The sequence below is a fragment of the Molossus molossus genome, unplaced genomic scaffold, assembly GCF_014108415.1.
Source record: "Molossus molossus isolate mMolMol1 unplaced genomic scaffold, mMolMol1.p scaffold_m16_p_8, whole genome shotgun sequence".
Lineage (NCBI taxonomy): Eukaryota > Metazoa > Chordata > Mammalia > Chiroptera > Molossidae > Molossus > Molossus molossus.
In genome coordinates, this window is record NW_023425402.1 from 46,528,073 (window position 1) to 46,551,801 (window position 23,729).

The following is a 23,729-nucleotide window of genomic DNA, read 5'->3' on the forward strand; positions in this document are numbered from 1 at the left end:
GACACCTTCAGCCCTCACTCAGAGTTTATTAACTAACACTTGTGCATTAAATAAATATCTGGTTATAAACTTTGTTATCAATTTGATTAAAATAAAGCTTCTGGTTAGACAAGCTTAGTTATCAATAGGTTTAAAATGAGGCAGGTAATAGTGTTAAAAGAAAACATTCCAAGAATGATTAGGAATGACCAAAGTACCATAAAAACAAAACAGTAAAGCAGTCCAGGGGCCATTTAATGTAAAGGCAAATTGCCCAATATAATTCCAGAATATCCAAGGGCAGCTATTTTTAAACACAGTCAATAACTAATCTTTACTTCCTGATACCTTATCATCAAAGAAAGCTAAATTTTGAATAATAGACTCTGGCTAATGAGACATTCAATATTACATAGACCATTTTTTAAAATTATAATAAAGTACCAGCATTTAAAGGAATAAGTTTAACCTATTAAGCAACAATTTACACTTACTGTATTTCAGACACATTTTATTTCCAATTTTTTCTTTAAAATATAAGCAACACAAAGTGAATTTTAACATGCAGAATCTATGGAATTTAAGCACATGAAGTCACCTGACATACACATACATGTACAACCCCACAAACACTTAGCTATTAAATATGTAAGTAACCTCAAGGGACTTGCCAAGACCTAGCAGAAGGCATAGAAAGGGGCCAGTTTCAAAGAGATGAACCATACTCGTGATCTTCCCTGGCAGCCACCTAAGACAGAAAATGGACCTAAAGGAGTAACATCTGAAGAGTCCAAGAGCACACTGAGAAAAACAAACCTCAAATATGGCAGAATATAATCAAAGTATCAATAAATATCAAGTCACAAAACAGAAAGTGCTAATCAGAAAAACCAACAATTTGAAAATACAGAGTGGGGCAAAAGGAAGTTTACAGTTGTTTATATGGAAAATAATACAATAATTAATAAATAATAATACAAGAATAAACTCTATGTTTCGTGCACTCACAACTGTAAACCTCCTTTTGCCCCACCCTATATACAGCATAGTTCATTCCTTTAGTTTTGTTAACATCTTTAGATACCAATCACTCAGTCAATATTGTGTAGAGTCTAGTCAATTTGAGAAGCACAGAGCTACCCTGGCTGGTGTGGTTGAGCATTGTTCCATGACCAAAAGGTAACCGATTCAGTTCCCAGTCAGGTACATGCTAGTATATGGAAGGCAACCAACTGATGTTTCCCTCTCATATCAAATCAATCACTCTCTCTCTCTCTCTCCCCCCCTCCCTCCCTCCCTTCCCTTCTCTTTGAAATCAACACACACACACACACACACACACACACACAAATAAAGAAGTACAGAGATAATTTTTAAGTGTTAAAAAAAACTAGACTCAAAATAAGGCTCTGCCAACAGAGAAGCTGAGATACAATTGCCTTCTTCTTGGCTTCCAAGGCCCCAAGCAATCTGGCCTCACCCAACAACTCACCAACATTCCAGGGCCCAAGGGAAATCTTCATGCCTATGCCTCTGCTGTCATCCCTACTACAGTTCTCTCCTCTCTTCCCCACATCCATCCAAATCTTGTTCTTCCGTAGGGTCCAGCCCAAGTCTCGTCCTTTCCGGGAAATCTTTCCTGGCCAAGTAACATACCTCCAACACCATTTAACATTTACTACACAGCTTGGCTCTTAATTACATTCTTGGAGTTGTTTCATGTGCATTGATTTTTGTCCCTCATCCTAGTCCAGTAATCCGAAGACCTCCCTTCCCCTCTCCACAGGGAAAAATCCACAGTACAGCAAAGACAGATTTATTGACCCACTGAAATAAGGTACAATGCACACCAGAGGAACTGTGGGGCACTCACAAATGCCCCACAAGCCAGACAGCAGACTCCTTAAAGGCCAAACCCATATCTGTCTGCTCATGTGTAAATAAAGTAAAAGAGTTATAGGATTTAAGGGAAGAGCTTAGGTAACATTTAAGTGAACAGGCACAGGTCAAAGTAGGACTGTATAGAAAGAGATCGACATCAAGCCAACTCAGAGTCCTATTTCCCTGGAAAAAAGAGCAGCACAGCTGTGGACTATTGTCCCCAGAAACCCCTTATCTGAAGCTCTGCATCTGAGCTGCAAATCAAGGAGGCTTCTCGGTGTCAAAGTGCCCTCCACCATCCAGGCAAGAGGGGAATGTTTTCTCTCACCGACAGAATTTCAAACAGCAAAGTTCCACGTAGTCTGTGATTCTAGAGGACAAAGTTTCTCAGTAAGTAAGAAAGCAGCAGTCATTCAAAGACAGGGTTATGACACTTCATGCTGCAGCAGGTCCTGGGGAGAAATTCCTGTTCATTTTAAAGCTGGTTTTACCTGTATCTGTTTTTTCAGCTGATAAATGACAGGGCAGATGTTCACAGTTCAAGCTCACTTTTACTTTTCACTCCTCAACAAGCCAGACAGTGGACTCCTTAAAGTCCCAAACCATTTCTATATTATTTGTTCATATCCTATATGATACTGAGTACAGTACTGAGCACATAGCAAATGCTACGTAAAGGCTGTTTGATGTCTGACTGATGGATAATTAAGTTTTAAACAACGACCACCACAGATGATGGGTTATAATTATAAAGATATATATGCTTGCAAACTATAAGTAATCTATGTAGACTTCTAAAAAATAGGTAGTAAGAGGGAGGTACATTTCTTACCTACAACACCAAAAGCAGAAACAGCTCGAAATAACCCAGAGGACCCTTTCTGTCCCATCTTTGTTCTGTTTCCTAGGTCCAAGCGGCCAAGAAGCTCTCTCACTTCTTGTGGAGTATATACATGCTAAAAATAAGCAAATTTCATCTGTAAGGCTGTGCTTACTTTCCAGATTATTTCTTTACCCATGAAAATGTAAAGTGTCCTACAAGAATCATTAGCTATTTCACAGAGAAGTATATAATAATTGCAGGACTATGCTACAATTTTAAAAAGTAGACGAATTATTTAATACTAGTAATTAAGAGTAGTTACTGGATCATATTGCTATACTAAAAAACTATCAAAACCATATCTTCTGAACCAGAGATTTAAGAAATCCACAGATAAATTCAAAAATTCTGTAAACCCCTTAAAGTTATATGCACAGTTTTGGTTATATGTGCATATGTGCATTTTTATAAGAAGGCCCACAGCTTTTCATAGATTCTCAAAAAGATCCCAATCAATCATTCCCACTCTCAAATAAAGCCAAAAATTATTACATTATATTAATAAAAACTCCCAGATTTGGAGAGTGGGAGAGACCATAACACCTAGGAGTGTAGAAAATCACAAAATAGAATTTATCTAAAATTATTATAACACAGAAAATAGTTTTGCAAGAGCGTAGTGAAAATGAGTTCCAAACTGTAGCTATTAATATATTTGAAAAATCAAGAAACTACATGGATTCAGAAATATTCACAGACAGGAAGTTTAATACAAAAGGTATGTTAGGTTCTCTCATTTGAAAGAGTTAAAAGTAACTTTCAACACCACCATATTGTATTTCTCTTTTGACTAACAGCCTCATATTTTTGTGCCACCTGAATTAAGTCTTGTATTCCTGACTCTGGATAATATAACATCTGGATAAGAACAGCTTAACATTTCTCTAGTACATAGCAAGTCATCAGAAGAGGCCCTACAGGTGATTTTTAGCACCATTATAAAGTCTGCAGTATAGAAGTCCTCTCTGACTTCAAGTACCTTCATATTTAAAGCATAGTAATAAATTAACTCTTTGGTAGACAAAATATTAAGAGTTAATTAAATTATTAAAATGTCATCCCTTTAGCCCTGGCCGGTTTGGCTCAGCGGTTAAAGACCGTTGGCCCATGGTCCAGAGAGACCTGAGTTCTGTTCCCGCAGGGAGCACGTACCTCGGTTGCAGTTTGTCCCCGGCCCCAGTTGGGGTCTTGTGGGTGGCGGCCAGTCGATGTGTCTCTCTCACGTCAATGTTTCTCTCTCTCTCTCTCTTCCTCCCTCTCTCCCTCCTGCTCTATCTGAAGATGAATGCCAAAATGTCCTCGGGTGAGGATAAAAAAAAAAAAGAGAATGTCATCCCTTTAAGAAAATATATTCTTAACTTATCCAGTGAGTCTGCTTTGTAAAACAAAATAAAATGAGAAACAAGGTGCAATTCCAGTATACTACTTGACATCAGTAATTTCTAGAAACCACATTAGAGATTCAAGTTCTAGCCAACCATGAAAAATAATTATAATTTTTAGATGCATAACTTAAAAAATTATATATCACTAGAAGGTGTAGAGATATTTTATATCCTTTAAACAAGTACAGAGTTTCTGTTTGTATTCAGGTTTGCAAGATACTTACCCTATCATCAATTATGACCAAATCCTTTGGCTCTGTTCTATCAATTTTCAAAACACGATATTTTGTTTCTGCATGATTGCTCCCAACTAGAAAGTATCTCTATTAATAAATAAAAAGGAATGTCATTAGTTTTTAAAGGCATTCTGCTTTATAACCACGTTTAATAACCACTTCAGTGTTTTAAATTAAATACATTAATAAAGTGAGATTACTTTTTAAAAGAAATATTTCTGCTAAGTATAACTGGCAGATTAAAAAAAAATCTGATTCAAAGGGTCAGTTTTAACAATAAAATATTCTTAGTGGTATAAGCATCAGTCTGATATATGAAATATACCCAATAACCAGATCAGATTAATTTATATTATATAGAGATTAACCTAACTGATGGGAGACTGGTATTTAAACTTTGCCAGGAAGGGGCAGCTCTGGTAAGAATTAGAAAGCTTAACATATAATTAGGAATGCTGAGACAATTATCATTATTAAAATATTGATATTTTATCATATAAATCTTTACATATTTTCTATAGAAGACCGAAAGTAACTTTAATATAACAACTATAAAAATCTACCCCAAAGCCCTGCGAAGGTTAAAGTGAGTGTGCTTTCCTAAATGGCAGAAAAGGGAGCCACCTTCTTGAGGACCTCAGGAAAAACAGTTCCTGGGAAAGGAAATAACAAGTGCAAAGACATAAAAGGGGAAGAAGCTTGGTGAGTTTGTTAGAAGAACAAGATTAAGTGACAAAATGCTCATAAAACACCTAACGGTGAATAGTGTTCAACACAAAGAAGCATTCAGAGTGTTAGTTCCTTTTCTCTCCTTATTTATAAGACATCAGCAAGTCTATGCCACTGTATTGGAGAAAAGGACCAAAAACAAACAAAAACCCAAAACCCAGGAAAGAAGAGTACCCCAAAGGAAGAAAAGCATGTGCAGAACCAGAATGGAACCAGGAAATGGAAGAATGTACAAATCTATTAGTAATCAGTCTTTGTCCTCAGGAGAGAACATGCAAAACAACCATGAGTTGTTTTGAACTATAATAGAGGTATGAACTGGACAACACAGGAGGGGAACTTAATTCATTCGAGGAAGGTCAGAGCCAGCGATCCAAAAAGGTTGGTGTGGTCCTGATGTTGTGTTTGGCCTTGAAGGACTACTAAACAGGACTTGCTACACTGAGCCTAAACAGGACAAGTGATTACCCATCATCTCCACCTGCAACAATCTTCTCATCACCTACCCCATCAAAACACTGATTTATATCTAAATTTAGCACTTACTTCTGAATTCGTTGTCTAAATTTGCTTGGGGCATGTCTGCCCCCTTCACCTAATTCTAAGCAGCTCAGGAGAGTGCGGCCAACACCCTACACCTCTGTGGTTTTTCTTTCTACCCTAGTTGCGCAGTCTAGTTCCACAGGCATTGGGTAAATGTTAGGTGAAAGGACAACCACCTATCACAGACTAACCATTTAATTTGCTGGGTAACTTGCTACAACATTTACACTAACTCATCGTTCCTGAGTAAGCACAGAGAGATGGCCCTTTTTAGTCAACCACTCAGTAAGTAAGGCACATCACAGTTTTAAGGGAGGTAAAATCCCTGAATGGAATTCCTAGAATTTTAATAGATCCTAGGAAACCTAAAGATCAATTGCAGTAGAACTACGATTTGCCAGTTTGTAATAAAAAGACAGGTAGAATTCCTGAGATCCTAGTGGGGAATGCATGACTGGCTTTTGGAGCAGACACAAAGGAGGGCACATCTACACTTCCCACATCCAGACCCCTCCACAGCCTCCAGGAAGCAGAGGAGCCCAAGCTAAAATCCACAGAATTTAGAAGCAGATCTGAGTGGAGAGAAAGAAACAGGAAGCAGTCTATCTACATTTTCTCTTCTAGGAATCCTAAAAATGTTTTGTGCAGAGAAGAGCGACCTCATGTGGAGCCAGTTATGTGGGAAAGAAAACCCCGGTCCTCAGCTGGCCTGCGGTGGACAGAATTACTCCCCTGCACTGCCCTCTCGTGGGCAGCTGACCATGGACTGTCACACTCAATTTTTTAAAAAGAGGTAACTTTTCCAGAAAGGCCTTATTTCTGTTCTGCTTTATTTCCTTCCTGTTAACTATATCAACTCTAGAACTATGTATATCCTTAGACTTTGTTGCATTTAAAATTTTGCTTCAAAATGCATTTCAGCATTTGCGGGCCTAAAAATTGTCCTGAAATAGATTTTCCTTAAATTCTTCTCCACTGCTGATTTTTTCTAACTTTTTATTTCGAAAATTTTGCAAACCTACAGTAAGATGAACAGAATATACAATGAAAAGCCATATACCCACCCTTCACCTAGATTCACCAATTGTTAACATTTTGCTACATGTTTTCTCTACCTTCCTCCCTTTTGAGATGTTTTTTCCTTCTGAACCATCTGAAAATGAGTTGCAGGTATGATAATACATCACCCCTGAAAACTTCAACCTGTATTTCCTAAAAACAAGGACATCCTCCCACATAATCATGAACTACTGATATAGTATTACGTACATACAATCTATATTCAAATGTCCCCAACTATCCCTATAATATCCTTTATATCTGTGTTTGTTTGTTTTTAGTGAAAAGACAGATTTTTTTTTTTAATTGAACTTGGCTTTGACGAGTACTGACAAACCCTGAAGACACTAATACAAGCTGGTCGTAAACAAACCTGGTTTTTTAAAAACCAGAAACCAATCACAGATCATGCATTGCATTTGGTTACCGTGTCTTTTTAAAAATCTTTTCATCTAGAATAGTCCCGTCTGCCTTTCATGACCTCGACATGTTTAAAGAGTCCACATTTTTTTACATCAATTTTCCTGGTTTTCTATTAACATCCTTTATTTGACTATTTACTGGTAAATGTCTCATATGTGCCAGGCACTAGGCTAGACACCTGAGGGAAAAGATAAATTGAAGATAGATTTAAAAAATATAACTTGCTGGTGGATGAGCTCAAAAAAGGGATTAACTGATCCAATTACCTTTGTTTGAGCAACTAGCTAAATAGCTGTACCACTTACTGATGTAGGGATGATTGCAGAAGAAACAGGTTTGAGGATGAACCAAGAGTTCTGTTTACAACATGCCCAAAGAGATCAAATGGGAACTTTGTATAAATCTGGAACTCAAAGGACAGCTATGAGTGAGTGTTATCAGCACATGCATGGCATTTAAAGTCATGGGACTGGCTTAAACTAGTCTGAGACATGGCATTATTAGAGGCTGGATATAGAAGGAACCAGCTGAGAACACTGAAAGGAAGGGCCAGTGATGAGGAAAATCCCTGGACAGCGTACAATCATCAAAGCAAAGGGAGGAGATCATTTGGAAAAGGAAGGAGCTGTCATGTGCACATCAAATGAGGCCGAGAGGAAGAGTGAAGAAGATAGTGGCAAAAAAAAAAAAAAAAAATCACTTAAAATGGAAAAACAGCCCTGGCCAGTGTGGCTCAGTTGGTTGGGTGTCGTTCCATGCCTCAAAAGGCACATGCCTGGGTTAAAGGCCTGATCCACTGTAGGTGTACAGGAAGCAACCAATTAGTGTTCTGCTCTCACATCAATGTTTCTTTCTTTCTCCTCCTCCCTTCTTCTCTCTAAAAATCAATCTAAAAATCTTTTTTCAAAAAAAAAACACTGAAAAACAGACCTACGCTGGCAGTGAGGAAGCCAAGATACAATCCAATTGACAACATGGGGACCTCCAAAAGATGTGGCAATTTGTGGCATCTCTTATTGCTGGAAGTAGAAATATAAAATTTCAGAAAACTAAAGATAAAAAGAAGATAGCACAAGCTTGTAAAGAGGGAAAAAAAAGGCTTCAAACTAAAGATCAAGATAAAATAACATTAGAAATTCTCAACAGCAACACTGGAAGGTGGAAGACAGGGACACAATACCTTCAATTTTTTTTTTTTAATCTTTATTGTAGAATGTATTACAGATGTTCCTCATTTTCTCCCCACTGGCCCCCTCCTCCCCACTCCCGCCCCCCTCCCACCTTTTCCCACACTGTTGTCTGTGTCCATTGGTTATGCATATAAGTTCCTTGGTTTATTTCTTCCCACACCCCAACCCCTTTCCCTTTGAGGTTTCTCAATCTAGCAATGAATTTATACTTCTTAATCCCTTCACCTTTTTCACCCATTCCCCCAAACCCCCTCCCATCTGGCAACCAACAAAATGTTCTCTGTAGCTATGAGAATGTTTCTGTTCTGTCTGTTCACTTTGTTTGTAGATTCCATTGTCGATAGGTATGTATTCATTGCCATTTTGTTTGTTCATATATTTTATCTTTTTCTTCAAAAAGACCCTTCATCATTTCATATAATAATGATTTGGTGGTGAGGAACTCCTTTAACTTTTTCTTGTCTGGGAAACTCTTTACATGGCCATCAATTCTAAATGACAGCTTTGCAGGATAGAGTAATCTTGGTTGTAGGTTCTTGCTTTTCATCACTCTGAATATTTCTTGCCACTCCCTTCTGGCATGCAAAGTTTCTTTCGAGAAATCAGCTGACAGTCTTATGGGAACTCCCTTGTAGGTAACTAGTTGCCTTTCTCTTGCTGCTTTTAAGATTCTCTCTTTGTCTTGAACCTTTTGCATTTTGATGATGATGTGTCTTGGAGTGGGCCTCTTGGGGTTCATCTTGTTTGGGACTCTCTGTGCTTCCTGGACTTGTATGTCTGTTTCCTTCACTAAGTTAGGAAAGTTTTCTGCCATTATTGTTTCAAACAGGTTTTCAATTTCTTGTTCTCTCTCTTCTCCTTCTGGCACCCCCAAGATGCGAATGTTGGCACATTTGAAGTTGTCCCAGAGGCTCCTTACACTATCCTCATTTCTTGGATTCTTTTTTTTTTTGCTGTTCTGACTGGGCGTTTTTTGCTTCCTTATATTCCAAATCAATAGTTTGCTTCTTGGAATTACGTACTCTACTATTGAATCTGTGTAAATTATTCTTTATTTCAGTTAATGCCTCCTTCATTTCTGACTGTGCATCCATCATTTCTGACTGGCCCTTTTTTATGCTCTTGAGGCCCTCACTAAGTTCATTGAGCATCCTTATAAGCAGTATTTTGAACTTAGCATCTGTTAGGTTGCTTATCTCCATTTCGCTTAGTTCTTTTATTGGGGTTTTATTCTGTTCTTTCATTTGGGACCTGTTTCTTTGTCTCTTCATTTTGGCTGCCTCCCTGTGTTTGTTTCTGTGTATTACTTAAAGAGAGGTATGGGGCTATCTGAGACCAGATGCTGCTCGTTTGAAAGAATCTAGGAAAAACCTGAAGCAGGATCCAAGACCGGCCAATCCTATGGTTAAGCAACTGGCAACAGCTTGGGTGGGCCTAAAAACTGGGTGGGGCAGGGCCTCAGGGAATCACCAGGGCAGGGCTACCAGTGAGAGCCAGGTTGCTGGAGTCCCAGATATGGCAACTGTCTGCCGCCCCAGGGAAGGGCTCACCAAAGGAACAAAGGCCTCTGACAGCACGTTTGTCCCAGAGAAAGCCCCCTCTCCAACCCTCGCTCCAGTGCCAAACAGCTCAGTTCTTCCCTGTATGTCTCTGGTGCCCCTCGAGCTGCCTCCCCTCCACGCTTAGAGGGAGAGAGTCCGATAAGTTCATGCAGGGGCCCTTTAAGAGGAGCTGCCTGGGGCTCCAGCCATCTCAGCTTCCCTGAGCCTCAGTTCCCGCTGGTTTTTCCAGCCAGAAGTTATGGAGATTCTCTTCCTGGCACTGGAACCCTGAGAGGGGCATCTGGTGTGGGACGGGGACCCCTCAGTCCTCAGGGAGGACCTTCCCAGCTGAGGTGTCCTCCTGATTTTTATCCGGCACATGTGCGTGTGGGACCAGCCCGCCTGCCTCCGCCCCTCCTACCAGTCTGGATGTGGCTGATGCTTTAATTCCGTAGTTGTAGGACTTCCATTCAGCTTGATTTCAGGCGGTTTTGAATGACAGTTGTTCTGTAGTTTAGTTGTAAGTTTGATGTGGTTGTGGGAGGACGCGATACCGCGTTTACTTATGCTGCCATCTTGACCGGAAGTCCCTTCAAATTTTTAAGGGACAATTAATTTTGATCTTTAATGTAACATTACCTCTATCAATCAAACATGAGGATAGGATGAGGACATTTCACACATGCATGAGCTAAAAAAAATTACTGTCCATGAACCCTTTCTCATGAAGCAATTGAAAGAGGTGCTCCACCAAAATGAGGGCAAAAATCAAGAAAGAGAAAGACACGGGATCTGGAAAAAGAAGGACACCAGGAGAGACTAGATGGTGGTGAGGGAGCAGGATACCAGATTTACTGCAGGCCTTGGGAGCAACCAGTCCAGATATGAGCCATTGCTTCAAGATGAAACTGATAGGAATACCCAATGTGTGTGAATGTGCTGACAGAGGTTTACATATCTGGGAAAGCTTAGGTTGAATTCATTATAAATTCTTAGTAAGAACTAGGGACTATAGAAAGAAGGAAAGATCATCTCAAGTATTAGCAGTATGAAGTTCAAATAATGAAGGTGGAAAGGGAGGTAAACAAATGTCCGAAAACAACAGAGAAGGAAAGAGAGTGGTAACTAGAGTGTACAGGATTTCCATAAATCAGGCTTGCATCAGCTGGACTTCCTGAATGCATTCATTACATGAAGGCACAGATGAATCACCTCTGGGGGCCACGTTTGAGTGTGTGTTGTAGATGTGTTAGGCAGGTGGGGGTGGCTGGCATTAGGGTGGAGAATTAGTATACCAAAAAAAGTTATATTAAAATGCCCTTTAAGATAGAAAATGATCTGAGCATCTGAAAGGTGAGCATCAGTGTTCAAGAAAATGCTTAAAATTTCAATATGTAATTTTAAAAGTGACAGTATGAATGTATTTCAAAAATATATACATGAACTCCAAATGGAATACAATAGGTAACCCATTTAACAGGAAACTCAGTATCTACTAACATAATTTCCTTTTGTAATGACAGGCTAATCTATCACCTACTTTTTATCTGAGGGAAGAAAATCAGCCTTCTTGAAAAAGAAGAAATTTTAGGTTGTCTGACAGCTTCAATTGATGTTAACCTTTATTTGAACTTTCAGAATAAAGATATTGTTTTTAAAGAGCATCATGAAGTTACTTCTCACAATCTAACAGTATTTCAGGCCTGCCTCCTCAATTAACCCAGCAATCCCACAATCAGTAATGCAGCCAGAAAGGGAAATGGGCCCCTGATAATCAAAAGTAATGTCTGCAAGTTCACTCTTTATGGATTCAGAGCTTTACTGATGGGGAGCTTCCAATCCCCTCTAGAAACAAGTGTGAAACATTGGCACCTCCAACCACACCTTCCAGACAACTATGCTTCACTCTCCCACTTAGATCATTTACTTCCCTGCTCCAACCCCTTCGAGTACTCCTATATTGTGCTATTCCATTGCCTCATTACACAAATCAAGGCTAATATTGAGGCTGGTTAGGTAAGTTGCATTCCTCATGATGTGGTTCTTACTTTGTTCTATTTTGTATGATGGGGTGGGGAGGAAGGAGAAGTGTTCTTAAATGCTTTTAGAACAAGACAGAAATTAAATAAATAAATGCATACCTACCTGCAAACAATTTTGAGCTAGCAAGAATTATCCTAATAACCTCATCCCTACAAAATACACATGCAGACACAAAAATTTGCCACAGTTCTGTTCAGCTACCAATTTTAAAGTCAACCACTATATTTCTTTGTTATAAAATGGTCACTTATTGCAATGGGAAGATCCCTAGGGCATCATATATTAAGCAAGGACTATAAATTGGAAAAAATCTCAAGTAAAATACTATTTCACCCATGATAACTTCAGGATGCTAAATCTCCTGAGCTGTATGAGCATTAGGCCTGGATCTGGCCTTAGTTTATCTGTAGGCTTGGGTCACAGGACAGATAAAGGCCAGAAAAGGGTTACAGGAGTCAAAGGGCAGCATGCAGGTCTTAAGAGCCAGACCTAACGGGTAAGTCTGGGAGAGAGCAGACCCTTCACAAGGTGATAACTAACTACACCTTCTGCATGCTATCTACAAACCCACTTTCCTTTCCTCTCCAAACAGTCCTCACCTCTAAACACAGATAACAAAGACAGCCTGAACTTTACCCAATTATCCTTATGAATGAAGGCTCAGGACAAGAGACAGCCCACCTTGTCCACTGTCTTTTTGGTTTCTTAATGTGTATCCTAATCCCTTCATAGCCAATTAATACACTCCCACCAACCAAAACAAGAATGTCTACTTCTTTCATATACTTGCTGACAACAACGTTGGTCAATTTTTCGAATCTTTGCCATTCTTTTTTTTTTTTTTTTTTTAAATTTTGTTCAGATAGAGTGGGAGAAAGAGAGAGAGAGAGAGAGAGAGAGAGAAACATCGACGTGAAAGGGACACATCGAGTGGTTGCCACCCTCACAACCCAACCAGGGCCGGGGACAAACTGCAACCGAGGTACATGCATGCCCTTAGCGGGAACCGAACCCGGGTCTCTCTGGACCACAGGCCGATGCTCTAACCGCTGAGCCAAACCAGCCAGGGCGAATCTTTGCCATTCTGACATGTGAAAAATGGAAATCTTTTTTTCTTTTATTGCCTTGATAGCAACTTGAATATCTTTTCATAATCATACTTCTTTTTGGCAAATTACCTATTCATGTCTTTGTATTTTTTGGTCAGGTGTTTTTATTTTTTCAGACTAATTTACAAAAGTTTTTTTGCATATAAGAATATAGTACTTTATCAGTTGTTCAGGCTATTAATACATTTTCCGTAGTCTTTTGACTATTTTTCTATTTACAATTTAAAATTTTTTTATTAGAAAAGAAAAATCATTAAGTCAATGATATAAATGTCTACCTTATGAAGCTAGAAAAAAATAAACCAATTAATCCAAAATCCATAAGAGAAAGAAATAAGCTTAAGGGCAGATAATGAGTAAATAGAAAACAAAGAATAGAAAAAATTAACCAAGTCAAAATTTGATTCTTTCAAAAAAATAATAAAATTGATAAACACCTAGCAAGACTAATCAAGAAAAAAATGAGAACACAAAATAACAATGTCAGAAATGAGACAGAGAGTTTTACTACAAATCCTACAGACATCAAGCAATTGGAAAACCAAATTTAAAATGCCATTTAAAATAGTATCAAAACTCATAAAATACTTAAGAATAGATTTTTTTAAAGGTACATAAAATTTCTACGTGAAAACTATAATGAATTGCTGAGAGATATAACTAAATAAATGAAGAAATATACCATGAATTGAAAGATTTAATATTTTTAAGATTCAATTCTCTTCAAATTGATCTATATATTCAATGAAATCCAAATCACAATCCCAACAGGCTTTTTCATAGAAATTGATAAGCTGATTGTAAAATTCATATGAAAATGCATAGGATCTAGAATAGCCAAAACAACTTTGGAAAAGAATAAAGTTGGAAAACTTACACTTCCTGATTTCAAGGCTTGTTATAAAACTAATTAATCAAGACAAGCTGGTAATGGCATACAAAAAAACAAACTGATCAATGGAACAATAAAGAGTTTAGATATCAACTCACATTTATTCAATTAATTTGTCACAACAGTGTCCCCCAAAAAATCACTTAGGAATAATCTTTTCAAAAAATGAAACTGTGTAAATTGATGTATTAATTTTTTAAAAAGTAAATTTCAGTCCCTATCTTGCCAGCTTCTAAGAACCCTAATCTCCTGGCATTACCCTTGTATAGTCCCCTCCCACTGAACTGGGCTGACCTGCATAACCAACAGGATATTGCAGAAATGATGGAATATAACTTCTGAGGCTAGGTCAGCTGTAAAGACATTACAGCTTTGTCCTTGTTTCTCTTGAGTCACTTTCTCTAGACAAATCCAGCTGCATATCATAAGGACACTCAAGAGTCCTATGGAGAAGTCCTTGAATTGAGGAACTGAAGTCTCTTGTCAACAACCAGCTCAAAGCATGTGAGTGTGCCATCTTGGAAACAAACCAGCCCAGTCAAGACTTCAGATGACTGTAGCCCAGTTGACATCTTAACTGCAACTTTATGAGACCCTGAGCCAGAACTACTCAGCTAAGTCACTCTCAGATTCCTGACCTACTGAAACTTTGAGAAATATTTTTGTTCAAAGGCCCCAAGTTGGAGAAATCTGTTAAAACACTATAGATAAGTAATACAATTCCTACATCACACCACAAACAAAATTAATTTAATATGAAATACCCCTAAACATAACACTTAAAAGTTTAATTCTTTTAGAGGAAACACAGGAAAATATATTTGTGATCTGGGAATAGGCAAAGATTTCTTAGCTAAAACACAGAAAGCAATAACCACAAAAGAAAAATAGATAAATCAAACTTCATTGAAATGTAAAACTTCTGCACATTAAAAGATCATTAATGTATATACATATATCAAATCATCTCATTGTATATTTTAATATCTTACAATATTGTCCATTATACCTCAATAAAGCTGAAAAAACAATCATTAAGAAAATGAATAGGCAAACCACTGACTGAAAGACAATATTCACAAAACATATATGACAAAAGGACTTTATTTCATAATATATAAAGAACTACAAATAAAAAATAAAAAGACAAACAGTCTAAATTTCAAAAGTGGGCAAAAGACTTGAACAGACACTTCACAGAGGAAGATATAAACATGGCCAATAAAGACACGAGTAGATGTTCAACAACATTAGTCATCAGGGGAATGCAAATTAAAGCCATAATGAGATACCACTATACATCCACTAGAATAACTAAAACTAAAAGGACTGACAATACCACATGCTGGGAAGTATATGAAGAAATGGAGATTTTTCACACATTGCTGATGGTAGTGTAGAATGGAACAACTACCTAAACATCAACCCTATGACTAGCAATTTCATTCAGAGGTATTTACCCAAGAGAAAGGAAAACACATGTCCACATATACTTGTTCAAGAATGTTCATAGCTGGCTTAACAAAAGCCTAAATGAGAAACAGTATAAAGCAGTGGGGAAAATGGATAAATTAATTGTGGAATATGTATACATACACTTCTACGCATTAATAAAAAGTAACAAACTACTGATACAACAAGATGGATGAACCTCTAGGACATCATGTAAAACAAACTAAGCTAGACTTAAGAGAGTATGTACTGTACAGTTCCAGTCATATAAATTCTTGAACGGGCATATCTAACCTAAGGTTAGTTAAAAAATAGAATATTAGTTGCCAGAAAGGGAAAGGGAACAGAAGTACACAAGAGAACTTTTAAGGGGTGGGGGGTTGATCTTCACCAGCAGATTATTTTTCCATTTATCTTCAGATAGAGTGGGAGGCGGGGGGCGGGGAGGGACATATCGACGTGAAAGAGACACATCACCTGGTTGCCTCCTGCACAACCCCGGCCAGAGCCAGGACAAAACACAACCGAACAACTGAGGTTTGTGCCCTTGATCGAATCAAACCCGCCACTCTTAGGTCCTCAGGCTGACACTCTAAGCACTGAGCAAAGTGGTCTGGGCCACAGGGAACCTTTTGAGACAATATATGAGTATGGTTTACACATATGCATACTTCTGTCCAAATTCCTGAGCTTAGATTTGTGCATTTCAATTTATGTAAATTTTAGAGGAAAAGAAACATAAAATAATTGGTAGGTAGAGAATAGAACAAGTTACAGATTATAAAGGATGATGAAGTGTTGGTAATTTTGAATCTGGGTGATGGATATATGTTTATCTCATTATCTATTGGTATATGCTTGAAATTTCCATAATAAAAAGGCTAAAAGAGCCCTGAACAGTTTGGCTCAGTGGCTAGAGCGTCAGCCGTGACCAATGAGCAGCAGGTTCGATTCTTGTCGAGGGCACACACCTCGGTTTCGGTTCAATCCCCGGCCCTGGTCGGGGTCATGCAGGAGGCAGCCAGTTGATGTGTCTCTCTCATGTCAATGTTTCTCTCCCCCCCGCCCCCACTCTATTGGAAGATAAAAGAAAAAAAATATTCTTGGGTGAGGTTTTAAAAAAAATTTTTTAAAGTGACATACAAACCACAGACCAAATGTTCTAAATTATCTGATCCATCAGAAACACAATTACTCTTTTAAACCACCATAAAGTTTGTAATCATTTACTCTTGGTGTCTGTAGATAATTGGTTGCAGTCCAGTTGGCAGTAGTTCCCAATCACATGCTCAGTAGCACTGTCCTAATCTCTCTTTGCCTCATTTTTTTCTTCACTAAAGAATAAAATAATAGTAGCAATATATCAACATTTACCTCTTAGATGTTTTATGAGTATTAAATAATAAAATATATGTAGAGTGCTTTGAACAGATGTGCTCCATAAGCACAAGCAATTATTCTCATTAATACAACCTGCTATAGTTTGCTTTCTAATTCCTAGAATCTAATTCGTTTCCAATAATTTTATGCCTTTTTCTAAGTTATTGACATCACTCAAACTTTGAGCTTATTACTCAAAAAACCTTTCTGCTTATATCTTTGCTTAAGTCAAAAATATAAAAAGGAAGTTATCGCCTACTGTACTGATGAAGAAACTGAACAAGGTTCAAAGATTAAATGCAACAGATGTTTCTCAGGTTTGCCCTGGCCCAACCATTCCCTGAAACAAACGGATGTTCCCACAAGACAAGTCATTACTGCCAGACCCTTCCTGGCCACTATGGTTTGTCTCCACAGAGGCAGATTCCCAATCACAGCTGAGTCCATCAGATTCCTTCTCCCAGCATAATGCTATGTCCTTGGCAGCACTCTGGGAGGTTCTCAAATCCTGCTGTCTTGTTTCTGCCTTTCCCCAGGTTGGGGAGTGAGGCTCCTTCAATGATTCTTTTATGCAACAAATTCTCTCACGTCTTTATGATAAACTCATCTTTGACCTCTAAGTTGGACAGAGTTAGTTTCTATTACTAAGATGAATGACAGGCATCACAGTGGAGTTCTAGAACTCACATCTCTTTGTCTTAAACCCCCTCAACCAGCACTTACTGAGAGCCTACTCTCTTTACAAGGCACTGTACCAGATCTGTGTTGTGAGGACCAGTCAAGTGTTGACAAGAGAAGAAGAGATGGGACATCACAAGGTGAGAGAACAGCAGAAAAACACAGACATATAGGGAACTGAAAGAAATACAATTTTACTGCAGACTAAGGCACAGTAAAACACATAGTTAATCTTCAATAAATGTTTGCTGAATTAATGTTAAATTAGATACAAGACCAGATAGATTGCCCAGGATGGTTTGGCTCAGAGGTTAGAGAACCAAAGGGCTAAGGGTTTGATTCCTAGTCAAGGGAACATGCCTGGGTTGCGGGTTTAATCCCCAGCCTCAGTTGGGGTCATGTGGGAGGCAATCAATCCATGTGTCTCTCTTACATCAATGTTTCTCTCTTACTCTTTCCCCTCCCTCCCTTCCACTCTATCTAAAAATCAATGGAAAAATATCCTCAGGTGAGGATTACAAAAAAAGAAAAAGACAAGTTGAGGACCAATCACAGATGGCTTTGAATGACAAACTAATAAATTCATTGTTAACACTCCTCAGAATGGGGGCTACTGAAGGTTTCTGAACAGAAGAGCCCTATAAAATGAATTGTTCTTTAGAAAGAACACTAAAATCTCAGCCAATCCTCATGAATGCTCAGGTTATTGATGGGCTGAGATTTCTGTGTTTTCAGTATAGTATTTATGTTTCTAACTAATCTATGTTTCTAACTACTTACCAGCCCATTGTACAAAAAGCAGGTTTTGCTTCAATGTCAAATGATACTTGTATATGACTCCCCTCAAAGAATGGAAATATTTGCAAATGCACTATATTAGATAATTTTATCTTCTATATCTGGATCTACGCAAAATTAATTTGGGGTCAACAGTGTTTCTACACTAATGATGACCTGAGGCAGACATGCTATTAAGACTATGTTAAAATTGAGAGACTGTTAAGATAACTACCTTCTTGTACTCTGTCTAATGAAGACAACCCAAGTTCCAGTCAATGTTCCTTATAATACATTCCATAGTATAAGAAATCTTGTTATATGCAATCTTGTTATCATGAAGTGTAATTTTAAACGCAGACCCTAAAACCCAATTTAGAAAAGTTAGACTTTATTTTCCAACCATACAAATAATAAAAAATGTACTATATTTCTATAAACACCATTCCCTAAATTTTAGGGGGCTAGTAACCTACACATAAAAACTGACATGCTGCCCTGGTCGGTTTGGCTCAGCAGTTAGAGCATCAGCCTGCGGTCCAGAGAGACCTGGGTTCAGTTCCCGTTAAGGGCACGTACCTCGGTTGCAGTTTGTCCCTGGCCTTGGTTGGGTCGTGGGGGTGGCAGCCACTCAATGTGTCCCTTTCACGTTGATGTGTCTCTCCCTCCCTCCCACACTATCTGAACAAAAAATGGAAAAATGTCCTTGGGTGCGGATAAAAAAACTGACATGCTTACCTGGCTAGTAACTAATAACATGGCCATCTAAAGTAATAAAACAAACAAACAAAAAAATGTATTGGGGGGAAAAAAATCAAGTGAAAAGCAAAATAATTTTATCCAAACAAATCAGCTGTCTTCAAACAAAATAGTTTTCCTTTTCTTACAAATAAGGAAAACCTAAAGTTTCAGCAATAAAAGTTCTGGTGATTAACATCAACCATAGTGGCAGTATGCCATGGAATAGGAAAACAGACAAGTTACCAATTCATAGGTCAAATATTTTCTCACACCCATGCCTGTACTGTAACTAGTGAACCACAGAACTGGAACAAACTTTCTGAAAGTTTACAAGAATCCAGTAACTCCTACAGAACCTCATGAACAGTTTCTGAGCTACTACAAGCACCTATTTCCAAAGTGTTCCAACCATGGCATTTAAGTGAAAATACGTACAAGGAAAAGCACCAGTGTCCTGGGACCACTGAGGAAAGCCCCTCAGGCACATTCCCCAAGGCTGGGACTGGGAAACTGAGGTGTAGGGGGGATGCTGCCTCTGCCCCACTGGCCCACATCCACTCGCCCGCCATCCTCCAGCCCGCGCCCCGCCGCGCCTGGTACTCACAGCTCTAGTCTCATACAGAACCAGCTTCTGGACCGAGCTGATAATGGGGGCGGCGGCCACAGGCATGGTCGGAGCAAATGGGAACCCCCACGACAAGGCACCAGGCCGCAGTCTAGGTTGCGGCAGCCTCCGGACCGCCCCCTGAGACCCAGAAGAAAGACACCTCGGTCCCTAAACACCAGGTCCAGCCAGGAAAAACACCTCCTGGGCACTCAAAATAAAGATAAATACATAGATGACTGGCTGCTGCTCAGGTGCTTCCGGATCCTGACACTCCACCTCCAGGCAAGCCCCGCCCCAGGACTAGAGGGCCGGGTTGGAGGGTGTACCATAGAGAGGTCGGGTGGAGAGGCTCCCAGAACCTGCGTGCAGCCGAGAGAGGAAGCGAAGGGCGCCATTTTTGATGAGGGCAGGAGACAAAGTGGGCGGAGAAGGTAACCAAGGTAGCTGAGTCTCGTTTATCTGGTCCTTCTCTTTGGAAAAAAAGCAAGGTTTGGGACTGGATTGCTTCTTTTGAAGCGCTTCTCCGAGATACAGGTGGATTCATTCCCAAGTTGGTCTGTTTTTTCCGTCTACTTGTGCCTCTATTTTCCTAGAAACCTGCTTTATGGTGGTGTTTCACTGAGTATCAGTGTTTTCCACCCCCACTCACGTCTCTCTCTTGTCTATTTTGGTTCATGGAGGTTTTTCTTTAATCACCCAAATTGGAAATTTTGGACTTTGTCACGTATTTGTGCCGGAGGCTAACCATTTGTAAATTCTACAAATGGACCGTCGAAGGTAGAGCAGTGCAGTGTAGCACTGGCTTTGGAGTCAGGCAGCTCTGCGTTCACGTAAGGTTTCTTCCACTTGGTGTGTGCGGACCTAATGGAATCGCCTTCCATATTGGTGCAAAGCAGTGTATCACACCAGTGAATATTTAAAATAAAAAATAAATTACAGTCCCACCGCCCGATGCCCCGCCCCCTAGACCCCACCCACCCACAAGCGTCCCAGCGCGCAGCACAGCTAGTGGTTGCCTAGGCAACTGATCAACAGATCCCAGAGTTCCCGGAGGCGGATGTAGCCCACCAGTGAAGTCCGCTGGGGTCCACTGCGCCCAGGTAAGTAAGGGTGGTAGTCCATTGATCCAAATCATTTTGGTACAGATTGAATAGAATCCCACCTCCTGCGGAGACGCCCCAGACCAGTTTCTTTTCTTGCAAAACTAAACTTCGAAATCTCCATAAATTCCTTTGAAAAATCGCTTCCCCTTTTAAGGGCTAATGTTTTCATTCCACAGATATTTGCTGAGCACCTACTGTGAGAACATGAGATGTACTGGAGTGCCAGCTAACCTAGCCTAGGCAGAGTGCTAGATATTCGGAGTTGGGCCCCCTGCAAACCTCAGGACCCACTGCTAGAGGGTTTTTCAGCTGCTAAAATTGTAAGGAAACTTAACAGTTGTATTAAATTATAGTGTAGACACACAATGTGATATTAGAGTTTATATTATATAATAAAATCTATTATTTGGGATGATATTGTACATTCAAAATTGAGAAATTACCAAACTTTTAAAATAAATATTTAATCATTTTAAATTTTCTTTCACAGTTTGGTAACTCCTTTTATTAAGAACTAGATAGGTGACCATGTCAGTTTTGGCATTTTGCATTGACTTGGATCTTTTAACTGGGGAAAAATATTTAGTTCTGTTCCATTTATAATGGAAACCAACTCTTCTGAAAATGAGTTAAATAGTTTCACAATGTTTTTATTTAGGATAACAACTCTTAAAATATCTATTGAGTTCTGGCTTTCCAGTATTTAGTTTTCAATTATTATATTATATTATAATTAAGCACTTCCATTTGAACTTTGTCTTAGTTTGGTACAGCCCGAAACAGATCCTCAGACAAAAATTTGAGTACAAATAGTTTATATGGGAAATAATCCTGAAAACCAAAGCAGGGAAGTGAAAGAAGCTAATAAAAGGAATATTATCAAGCAAATTTTTCTGTAGTCTGAATTCACTTGGATGTATGTATGTCTCAATTATTTACTCTTACGGGGCAAAGGAGCTGGGGTATTTGTTCATCAATCCCCACCAGTTAGTTATTGGCTGAATGTTAATCCTCTAGAACTTCCAGTCTGCGCTGTGCTCAGGCAAAATAGGTTTTGGCAGCCATAAAGAGCCCTTAGGCAGAGTCACACATGCCAGCCAGCAGTTGGAAGTTGGACTGGCCATGCATGGAAAAGGTGTATGTCAAGTAAATGTGAGCAGGTCCCTAATAACATCTGTGTTCCAACCTTGGCACCACCTCATAGCCACTCCTCTCTCATATTACATTCACACCATCTGTGATTGGTTCTTCAATGTGGTGTCTGGTCCCAATTTCTAAAAGAAATGTACTCACAAAAAGGTGATTAGCAGGACAAGCTACAGAATCCACTACTGAAATTAATCCTAAATCTGTAACTGATACTTCATCACTTCCCTATTCTACTGCCCATTCTAAATTTCCCTTACCCTTGGCCAGCATTGCTGCTGGTCTGAATTGTTTTACCAGTAGAGTAACCAGTTTTCATTCCTGAAGGGTGTAAACCCCTGGTTATCATGTCCTTATCAGGTTGTGGTTGCTACAGTCATCCATTCACTAGTTATGAAAGCATTAAGAGGACTCTCAGAGAATCCCCTGCATTCAAGACATGTATCTCCTTGCCTAATTATGTAGCAGCAGCTCTACCTCCACCAGTGTAATAACTCCTTAATAGCTATGTGGAGCCAAATATGACCAGCAGCAATTTTAGGTTTAATGAAATTTAACTAAGTGGATCCCCTGAAAGAAGCATCTCTCTCTTCAATCAAAACAGGACTTCCAAGTCCAGCAGAGCCTCAAGCTGTGAGGGAGGTTAATATAAATTCCTCCTGTCAATCACAGAAGTGATAGTGGGAGGAGCCACTCTTACCCAACCACTGGTTCAAAGCAAATCCCTCATCCTAAAGTACAGTACAGTGTCTCAATCCCACACAATCCCAAACTGGGCTTTAGCTGTTCCTTTAAGAGGCCATTTTAACAATCTGTTAGACCAGCAGCTTCTAGGTGAGGTGGTATGTGGTAGGATCAATGGATCCTCATTTTATCTTCATTACTCTAAAGGGGGTCCTTTGATCCAAAGCAATATTACATGGGATCCCATGGTGATAAGTGCAACAACTCCAATCGTCAGAAAGTGGTGCTGGCTAAGGCACTGCAGGTAGGAAAGGCAAACCCATATTAGCAACACGTCACCTGCTACCCTGTCAAGGTAAAGGAGTCCTGTGTAGTCAATTTGTCATTGAATGGAGGTATCATTGAGGGCTCAGCCTCATTCTCTGCTACAGACAGGTAAGACATCCTACAGAAGTAGTAACTAGGTCAGCCTAATGAGAGGGAGCCTTGTTGTTGAGCCCGTGCATTGCCTCCATCCCTGCCACCATGCTTAGTCCATTTTTGAGCCTATTAGGCAAGCACCGAGGTGACTAAGGACAAAGACCAGTTGGCATTTACTGGATAATCATTCTGTCCACCTGGTTGGTGAGTTCCTCTTCTGAGACGGATGCTTCGTGAGATACAAAGCTCCACATACTTTGTGTTCATTTATATTAGTTTTCTATGTGGCACAACATGTTACCACAAAATTAGCATTTTAAAACAACACACATTATCTCACAGTTTCCACGTCCAGGAGACCTAGCTAAGCAAGGTCCTCTGCTCAGGGCCTCACAAGACTGCAATTTGGGTTGGCTGAGCTGCATTTTTATCTGGAGGTCCAACCTACTTCCATTCAGTTCTTTTGGAAATTATCCTGTGATAGAACACAAGGCAAGCCTCACAAATTTCAAAGAATTAATCTAAAATGTAGAACATTCTCTGATATAATGAGTTAGAAATAAACAACAAAACATAGAAAAGTCTTAGTCTTGATATGTAAGAAAACACACTTCTAAAATAACTGTTTAATATTGTTTAATTGTACCTTCTATCTTCCTTTCTTGATCAGTTTTGACAGTTTTTTATTTATAAGTTGTTTCATAATACCACTATTTAGCTTTGTTGACCCTCTTTATATAATGTTTGTATTTTATTTTATTAATTTTTTAAAAATACTTTTAAATTTTTTTGTCCCAACTAAATTAGGCACCTTAACAATCTTACTCTTTCTTGTAGTATTTTGTATT

At 39.1% G+C, this 23,729-nt stretch overlaps 1 protein-coding gene across 4 annotated transcripts in view; it reads right to left on the bottom strand.

Moving 5' to 3' along the window:
- The window catches only part of FIG4 (FIG4 phosphoinositide 5-phosphatase), a 118,104-nt gene extending 98,349 nt beyond the window's left edge, over window positions 1–19,755 (bottom strand). For 2 of the 4 annotated variants that reach the window (XM_036248238.1, XM_036248237.1), the window contains exons 1-3: window positions 19,526–19,753; window positions 4,353–4,451; window positions 2,693–2,816 (exon numbers count right to left, since the gene is read on the bottom strand). In XM_036248238.1, the coding sequence (XP_036104131.1) occupies window positions 2,693–2,816; window positions 4,353–4,451; window positions 19,526–19,591 (289 nt within the window). In that variant the 5' untranslated portion in view covers window positions 19,592–19,753. Of the gene's footprint in view, window positions 1–2,692; window positions 2,817–4,352; window positions 4,452–18,415; window positions 18,435–19,525 lie in introns of those variants that run through there. The other 2 variants (XM_036248236.1, XM_036248239.1) reach the window with 2 other exon arrangements.
- Window positions 19,756–23,729: the final 3,974 nt, after the last annotated feature.